Source organism: Lingula anatina, chromosome 10 (assembly GCF_051362555.1).
Source record: "Lingula anatina isolate TDL-2025a chromosome 10, LinAna3.0, whole genome shotgun sequence".
Lineage (NCBI taxonomy): Eukaryota > Metazoa > Brachiopoda > Lingulata > Lingulida > Lingulidae > Lingula > Lingula anatina.
This window is the reverse complement of record NC_141776.1, coordinates 17,772,098-17,781,662: the sequence shown is the minus strand read 5'-3', so window position 1 is coordinate 17,781,662 and position 9,565 is coordinate 17,772,098. Positions and strand designations below refer to the sequence as shown.

Below are 9,565 nucleotides of genomic sequence, written 5' to 3'. Positions count from 1 at the left end.
CTATGTTCTGTCATTATCAAAAATGCACTGAATAAATCTGAAATTATATCTGAACAGAGCGCACCTCCTAATAATCCCGCGATATCTCGCTTGTTTTTAAACTAATTTATGAGACTTTGGGCTGTCACGGATGGTTCCCATTTTGCCCTTGCGCTCTATCTCTTACGTGCAGGTACATAATTTATATGCATAGTCTCTATGATATTGTTCTGCAAAGCACAAATATTTCACTGCATAAAACTGTAACTCTTTCTATGAGTATCTTTCTATCTCGCTGTCTATCTACAGTACGTATCTCTTTCTCCATGTGTCTCTTTCTGACACCTCTTTTATGCTTTATCTTAATTTAAAATTAACATCTATAAGTGACATGCTACCTGCCACGCTTATATATACTTACTTGTATATACATTTCATATCTTCCATCAATGCATTTTAAATTAACTTTTCTAGCTGAGAGATTGTAGATTTAAAATTAACATACTATTTTGCATCAGTTACAGATTGCATTATAAAGTGAATTCCAATTAAAATTGTGTCTGAGTATATCTTTAAAGCTTACATCAGTTACCATAACTATTAATATAAGGGTTCCTTACAAACAATAGACTATATTGGTTTTGATTAGGAGTTACAATGTTTTGAGATTGATTACGTACCGTTGGTACGGTGCCCACTGCTTTCATATGATGCAAACCTAAGTTTGCTCGATATCTTTAAGCTCTATACTTCTTTAGTTCTAAGTGAACGTTAATGTGGGACTTGTACAATTAAAAGAACATTTCTTTTGTGTCAATGTGAGCATTATCACAAGGAGTACTTACATAATATGATAGGTATGATGCTTGTCACGTACACTTCTAAGATCCGAGGATCCATATATTTGTGAACATATATTTGTAATATAATAATAATTTTTATTGAAATATTGCAACCCGAAGGGTTATATAGTATATATATATAGTTATTTACTTATTTATTCATTTTTTAATGAAACTTGTTTAAGCTTGGTCATTTTTTTGGCCCTGTTGCACTCTATAGTCGCTCTCACCTCCTTGGGAAGGGTACAAATTCTATAGTCAAATTCAATCATCAATTCAAACATATCTATTTGCAACAATTACAATATAAATAGTCAGCGAGCGCAGATGTCACGCATGCAAATCACTACTTCCAATTACTTTTGCGACTCTAACGCATCCACTACTTCTACGTACTGAGTGTTACTGTTGATCGTTGCATTCAGTTCAGTTCGTTAGTCTTCTAGCTCTGTTCATTACCCGTGTGCACGTCAGATTAGAGATTAGGTAGGGACGTTGGGCTCTCCACCTGGCGTGCGCAGTATTTAATTTAATTTAATTGCGCGTTCCCCGCACGGGAAGAGTATATCGGTAGGGAAATGCACGATCACAAAAAAGTCAAATTAAGTCAACATGCTAAAGGAGAAAGTTCATTAGTCGTTCCGTCAGTCAAAGTTAGCTTAAAAACTGAAACTTTTTTAAATTTCTGGTAAACACGACTACCTTTTAGTTTCACAGTTTTTTTTTCTGCTTACGGGGCATCATGAACTGTTTATGACCTCATTTACGGTGGATGTTTTCTATCTCAGAGCACATAGATTTTACTTTTAATGTCTTTCTTTAAAGATCTCTTAATCTGATTTTGATTTGACGATGCAGTCGGTCCCTGGGTGCAGAAGAGATGAACGTTCTTCCATTTTCAGGCCTACTAAAGCCCTGTCGTCTGCCTGCCATGTCACGTGTCCTGTGTCGCTGTCGCCAAGGATACATCTGGCTGTCTGGTCTCGAGTCGATTTGAGGAAGGCGATCAAATCTGAAAACAATGTCAGTTCCAAATAGCTATGTTATTGTATTCAACCAAGATCCTCTGTTGCCAAAGGCCTTCATGAAAATGATTTAACAGAATTAGGAAGAAAATATTGGACATTGCACCATCCCAACGGTTCAAAGAATACATAAGTGATAATAGCTGCCATCTTGTATGTAGTATTACTCTGTTTCCTATTCGCTCAACGTGAGTGTTGCCTACGTTTCTTTTCAATTTACTTACATGTCCCGCCTGCCCCTTGGGCCTCCGTGATATTACGTGACTCTCCATCTTTCTTGTACGACTGCAGTAAAATATATCTACAAATGTGAAGAAGTGATATGTTACAATAACTATTATAATTATAATTAATTGCGTGTACATAACATAGCTGACGAAACCCTTTGCTAAATGGAGTAAAGCTTTTGAATCATATTGAAAATTTCCTTTTTTTTCAAAGTACGGAAATCTCTGTTTTATCTTAAGTCAGTTTAAAAGTGTATTTGTTTCAATTTTCAACTGTGCACATTCTTAAGTCGAAATCACGTTTCTGGTTATAATGTTATATTGTTAGACACTATATATTTACCAGAGAAATAAGATTGTGACCACTCCAATCTGGACGCTGTTTTTGCTTACCACGGTCACGTTTCTCTTGATCAATGAAAATGATTCATACGGACTTCCACGTGTCCTTATTTGACTTAACAATAAAAAAACAGATGATTTTAAGTATCTGATAATCATATAAGGCATGATACTTACTTAACAATAATCGTAAAGTGGTATGATCGAAACTCGGTAAGTGCTTGGATGCATTTGTTGTACGCTTTCCGTACACCATCGTCGCGAGATAGTCTCACTAAAAGGAGCAATAATCAAATATTTATCGAACCATATATTTAACTCAAATTTTATTGGCCACAGAAAATTTCCAATGATGAATAACGTCGCAGAACAAACACAGAATCAATTGCAACAGCAATAAAAGGCGGTGGAATGGAGGTGGATTGGGCATGTAAGCAGGATGGAGAAAAAAAAAGCAATTCCAACAGAAGCGTTAAGATGGGCACCGGAAGGAAAAAGACACAGAGGAAGACCGAAAAAAACATGGAGCCCATTCCCATGGATTTTAGATCGATCTATCCTTGTGGGGAGTCTCACTAGATTACTGTCAGCTTAGCCGGCTTAAATGTCTGTCCTGCCTACTAAAAGCTGTAAGGAGCTAATTAACTATGGTGCGCGCTCGGCTGACTGCAATTTAGCGTGAACCCCCAGGGAGTTAGGTCGATCTAAATCTTAATCTCTGGATCGATCTAAACCTCTGGGAAAGCACCCATGGAGACGATGCGTTGAGAAGAAGATGAAACAACAAGGATGGACGTGGGGACAGCTTGAGTGTTTATGCAGCAGACAGACAACACTGGCAAGCTCTGGTGGATACCTTATGTGCCACATCGACCGGTTACAAGCTAGCTGGCCAATAATGACACGTGTTAATTTAAGGTTTATTCCACCCACCGTGATTTCTGAGAGAAGGTCCGTTTTCTATGGCGTACAGATACTCTCTGTGGCTTGCAGGCATATATTCTCTTACTTTTCTGAGATATTGCTCTGCTTCTAAATGAAAAATAAAAGAAACAAGAAAAAGAAAACTAGTCTGTTGTTATGGATGTTTTTTTTTCGTCACAGCGATAACGGCCTATCCTTCTCTGCGTGGGCCTATTTCGTACAGGTCATTCAGAAACTAAAATCCATTGTTGACGGTACAGAGCATTTTCATAATTTTAGTTGCACTTACTCATTTACTGATATAGCTTATCTTACCTGACGTATGTTTGACCTCAAATATGGCGTCAAAGGTCTGGATGGTTGAACTCTGGGCTGCACTTGCTCCCAAGTACTTCAAAAGCAAAATAATAATAATTAAAACACTTTGATTCCTAACCATAGCAAGCAAATCTAACATCACGTAACTTGTCTCGATCAAAGGACCTAACCGGTAGACCGCCAGGGATTGATAGTGTACACTGTAAATTGCGCATGCACTAACTTCAGTTCTCGTTCCGTCCAAGAAGGGCCAACAGGTACTTACATGTAACGGTAAATCGCTGACACCTTCGTATATCAGTCCTTCCGGGAGAAATTTGCTTTGTGCTCCCCAACTACAAGAGAAATGTTTGGTTGTCATTCCTTATTATTTTGCAAATTGCGGTTCCATTTTGTGTAAATGCCGTTCTCATTATAAAGATTCATAGTGTGCTGCACTTTCTTTCAGTTTTAATAACAACTTTATGAAATTACACGATATGTCGTACTGGTCACAATTCAAGGTGTTGGTTCACCTGAGAGCATCAGGGTTTGTCAAACAATTGGTCACAAACCCATGCTATGTACACAGAAGAATGTTTAAAACAAAACTCCACATCATTTTGCCTTTGTAGCAAGGATTTGTTGAGATAATCTTTATCATAATGCGTTAATCAATGTGTAATGTTTTCGTGTTACAAAACTGCCATGACGTACCCTTCGAAAAACGGTCGAAGTTTATGATAAAATGTCCAAGGGTCCTGTTTTTCTGTAAAAATAAAGATAATTGATTGAGAATCGCGGAAACTACTAATATATTTACAAACAGTTTTAATACACATATTAATATAGATATTGCAATTTGAGACAGAGAGAGAGAGAGAGAGAGATGGGACAAAAGACAAACAGACATACCGTGCATTCTGGACAGTGTTTGTTGCATCCTCTGAATGGTGTCAGCCATCCCTTGCAAACCTTCTATCAAACCGTCGTCATCACCTATCGTCAGAGACTGATACGCCCTAATTATGTCCTAAGATACAACATACAATTCATCACTCTTCACTCGGAGGTTCAGGTATCACTTGAAGCAAAACTCTACACTAACATGCCCTTGCTGTTCCAAGTAACCTCTGACCAAAGTTATTTTAATTTTACCTTGTTTATTAAGCTAATCCATGTTATCAAAAATTTGGTGAAAATGCTGATTGGATGAAGGTCTAGAAATATATTCAATGAGCCTAGAGTGACGCAATATATCCCCACAATCTTTGGTTGGTCCAGATTTGACTTTAACTCGTTCGCATTTATAGGTTAAATCGTTCAGTGAGTAATTAGGGGCAAGGTTTAAATTTGATTGCTCGCAGCCAAGCCTAACTAAACTCGTCAGAGGTAACTTGAAACGGCAAGGGTATGCTTCAGTGTAGAATTTTGATACAAGATATTTCTAAAGCTCAGAGTGGCCCTCTATTGCCTAGTATAAAACTGCGTCGTCACACTTAATGACTTCTGTATACACGCCTTAATTATAAATAAAAACATATCCTTGTTTTTAAGCTATGGATTTTTTTTGTGTACAAGTTTTGAGTTTTGGGATTCGTTGACTCCTGAAACGTGAAAATAATAGCAGTATTTGACATGTACCTTGACTCCCTTGCCAAAGTCAATTTCGATTTGAATTGTAACTATGAAAAACCAGTCGGTGTTAGGACTGCCGGGTGCACAGCAAATGAGTTCAATGTCGCTAAAATGAGATGTCGCAAAAATTATTTCAAAGGTGATGCTGGCAACGGTAAATTTCAGTACAAGGTAGAATCAAGCATTCGTAAAAACGCCGGTTAACGCAAGAAAACTAACTATGAATCGAAGAGCACTATCTCTGTTGTCATTTGTATCATTTAAACGTCTTACTTTGCATTCACAAAGTTAAAAGAGTGACAAAAATTTAGATATCTGTGACATGACAAACCACCGTTTTTTTTTCAAATAAAGACGATGATCTTATTTAGGTCTTGGCCTACTACAACTAGACAGACTTCACTTTTAATAAGAGTAAGTACTGCTGTCTGCCAGACTTCAATTTTAACAATAGACAAACCAGCTGTCTTCCGATTCCTTCCTCCAGTTAGCAAGAATGCAGGCCAAGTAGCAGTAGACAGGATTAAGTCCTAGGTACTGGGACACGTGGTACCATGGTACAGCGACAGCCCTCGGAAGAACCTGCAATATATATAAACATAAATATTTATATAGGCCCTACGCACAAGTCTTAGGTCGCATTCAGAAGAGATGATTCTCGGATATACAAGTCTGCGGGTCAAATATGGCGGACCCTACTTGAAAGCAAGCCCGCCTAATCCTTTAATGGTCTCCCCGCCTCCACACGGTTTAAATTGCAGCTTCGAGGTTTAATTGCTAGGCTCCTGCAGAGAAGGTGCGTTTGGAGGCGATGATGAGGCAGTCTTGCTCTCATGTATGGTCCGCCATATTTGGTCCAAGGATCCCAGGATCCCAGGATCACCTCTTCCAGATGCGACCTTTCAACAGTTCGGCACAACATAATTCTTGTTATTATTATACGATTCTTTGATTCGTTCATTCAATGCGTCCATTTTAAGTTACCCTCAGCCTTATAGAGAACATCATCACGTAGACGAATCCTGCCAAGTTTAAACTAACCATACCTCAGGTACCACGCCCTTATCTCTGTCCTGCCAAACATAACAGTGTGCAATTGTAGACAGCAGGCTGTAAGCTAAACAATACTCTTCATAACTCTTCAGACGATTGTAGTCCAGATATGGTAACTGAAATATTAAGCCACGCAAGTTTTGAAATTATGTCGAGTTAGAATGAAGAAAATTGTACATGATGAATTACATAGAAGAAATTATATTTCTCCTTGAAAATATAGTGGCAATTGCGTGGAAGTTGGAAATTCAAACCGTTAAAATTCTACCATTTATTAGGGAAAATAGCACATACCTGTACACAAAATCAATGCAGAAAGTTTCCATCAGTTGCAGAGAATTAGATAAAGTCAGATATGCCTACATTACCCCATGATTTAATTACATACAAACATATTATTAACATTTATTTCCCGGTAAAAAAGGGTTGAAGATAATTATGTTCAGAAAGTGTTTGACCTGGAATCTGCCTCTCATAGCCACTGGGACGCCCGGGAGCCACGTCTGCCTCAACCTCTCCCCATTCCCTCACTCAATATCCTTTCCGCCCCCCCTCTCTCTCCTACCTTTTCAGCTTCGTCTTTCAGTTCTCCTGTGCCTGTCAACTTCGCAGCCTTCTTTCCGAGAATTTCCCAAGGGCGGAAATATTCCGGCAAGTGCTCCTGAAACAGTTTTAAGGTACTTATAGAAGGGGCGATATATTTGAGAAACTTTTTGCAGGTTTGTGGTCGACAAAAAAAAAAAAAAAAAAAAAGGATTGATTTTTAATTATTCTGCGTCAACTTTACTTATCTAGCCATTCAAAATGCTTAATAAAAACACGTTCTCGAGACCAGTGTATGAGTTTCGCCCGTTCCATCCTTTGAACTTTAGACCTTCCTTCTGTGATCTCAAAATTTCCCCTATTTCACATTGTTTGATGTTTAAAACACTCTTTTGCTTATTATGTGACAACCACGGATAAACACGCTTTTTTTAGGTGGATTATTTCAATATAGGTATATCCTAGCTAACACAAAACATGTAAAGACATTTTGAAAAGGCTAAAGCAAAAACACTATGATTTAAAGATATTTAAATGCTTTTTTGAATGTGAAATGTAATTGTAAAAACAATAACTTGATTTCGGGGCATCAGCTACGTCTGTAGAATTCTTAAAAGTTCACTACATTAAATTTAATTTTCATCATGTCTTTTTTTATATAAATAGAAAAATAATTAAGTTTCATATATAATTAAAATATTTTTGGTTATATATATTTATTATGTTAATTGTTCTTTCAATATATTTCGAACCGAAAGAACGTGTCAAGTATACACGTGTGATTGAGAGGCAGTGCTACTGCATGGTTTTGAATTCGTGATGGGCAAACAAGGTGACGAGAGATACCCTCATGTTGTAAGCAGGTTTTACAAGTCAAACAATCATACAGGCTTCAATTAAAACTTCCATCATTTGTTATTAGACAAAAAAGACGCTGTAGCTTGCAGATAATTTGTTATTAGACAAAAAGGACGCTGTAGCTTGCAGATTGATGACGTGGTTGGACCATGTTATTTTATGTAATACATATTTGCATAACTTTAATTTGAATGTATACTGTGAAGACAAAATATGATCATTTGCTGCTACCATGACTCTCTCTGTCTCTCTCTGGGTTAACGAATTGTTTGTTGGAATGGAAATCATGTGCTCAAAGAGCAACTTAGCTAATATATCCGTCAAAAACTAATATGGTGTTAAAATATTCAAATTATATTCAGTTTTTATATATATGAAATTGAAGTCAATAAAGTTTGTCAAATAAATACGTTATTGGAATGTTCGGGTCTAAGGGTGCATTCACATGAAAAATCTATTTTCTAAAAAACTAAAAATCTATTTGCGGTATCTTGTGATCACGGTCTGTGCCCTGAATACCCCGCGGCGTAATTACTGGCAGCGCCGAGAATTAATTACAGTTTTGGAAGTAACTGGCTCGCGCTGCCCGTAATTACGCCGTGGGGCATTCAGGACACAGAACGTGATCACAAGATACCGCAAATAGATTTTTAGGAAATAGATTTTTCATGTGAACGCAGCCTAACGCACCATTTCAGTGACAAATAGAATGCAATTACATTGCCAGAATATTCATACTGGTATGATGGTATCACAGGGAACACAAGCTACCAGTAGGTCACTTCTCCAGCATGTAACACGTCAAACACAACGGTCATTATATGTTTTTCAGAATCAAATACAAACTGACTGGCCTCTACGTTTATTTCACTGGCTCGGAGACCTGGGCCCCGTAACTCGAAAGCATCGCGCACTGCGATCGAGCGCAAGCGTCTCGATTCCATAACTCGCCCATACTCGCCCCATATAATACATTGTAGCCTCTATGTGATATCGCTATTCGCAATACGCGACGCTTTTGATTTGCGGAGCCCTGGAGTGATGTGAGACAGCACGGACAATCCAGCTATCGATTCGACTGACGAAACTTAATCTGCTGACAATACAATATATCTACCGGTAAATGTATATTTTACATGAGATGAAGCACAAAAAATACATCAAAGAGATTCCGATAGAAAGAGATATTGAAGCCAATTAAGACACATTTATTACATGTCTATAACACAATAAAACTGAGACTGATTACACTTTAACTGGGAGATGAAGCAGAAAATAAACCGTATCAGTCCTTTTACAGTTAAAGCGTCCCATAAAAGTAAATTACAGTTCTGTCTTATGAAAAAAAATACAGTTTCAATTTATAACAACTGAGACATATCAAAATATCTTTACCAAACAAAGACATAATTTCATTATAAATAGGATATTTCTGAAATGCAAATGGCACTGGCACACTTGAACAGCAAAATAAGTATTACGCCATTTATCCTACTGTAATTGTATTACAGTAAGTATACCGTAGCCAGGGGCGGATTTAGGCCGTCTTCTGGGTCTTCCGGAAGACGGTCAGATTTTCAAGTTTACATTGACGGGTATCTAATTGTTTCTGTTGGAAGACGGTCAAAATTGGACGATGAATCAACAAAGATAATTTGGAAGACTGTCAGTAAATAGCTCTGGATCCGCCCCTGGTAGCCTTGGGACAAGTCAGTTGGGACAAGGTTGAGTTGTGTAAAATGTACATAAAAACTACATTTTTGTCAAACACGTAAGCTAAGTTTGGGATGGGCTTTTATTCCTTCTCTTTTCTGCCATCATCTTCGTTAGAAGACTC

The 9,565-nt window shown here is 37.6% G+C and overlaps 2 protein-coding genes across 2 annotated transcripts; both read right to left on the bottom strand.

Moving 5' to 3' along the window:
- Window positions 1-857: 857 nt before the first annotated feature.
- Window positions 858-5,362, bottom strand: LOC106162760 (indoleamine 2,3-dioxygenase 2-like). Its single transcript, XM_086996934.1, has 9 exons — window positions 5,281-5,362; window positions 4,552-4,669; window positions 4,354-4,405; window positions 3,923-3,992; window positions 3,655-3,730; window positions 3,349-3,447; window positions 2,593-2,689; window positions 2,071-2,147; window positions 858-1,833 (listed from the first exon to the last, which is right to left on the bottom strand). Exons 2-9 carry the CDS (start codon window positions 4,598-4,600, stop codon window positions 1,652-1,654), a joined length of 702 nt encoding a protein of 233 aa, XP_086853060.1. The 5' UTR covers window positions 4,601-4,669; window positions 5,281-5,362; the 3' UTR covers window positions 858-1,651.
- Window positions 5,363-5,618: 256 nt separating this feature from the next.
- Window positions 5,619-7,075, bottom strand: LOC147759706 (indoleamine 2,3-dioxygenase 1-like; the record flags this gene model as incomplete). Its single annotated transcript, XM_086998219.1, has 3 exons — window positions 5,619-5,856; window positions 6,321-6,443; window positions 6,893-7,075. Coding segments are annotated over 3 exons (444 nt in total), but the record flags the coding sequence as incomplete, so codon positions are not given.
- Window positions 7,076-9,565: the final 2,490 nt, after the last annotated feature.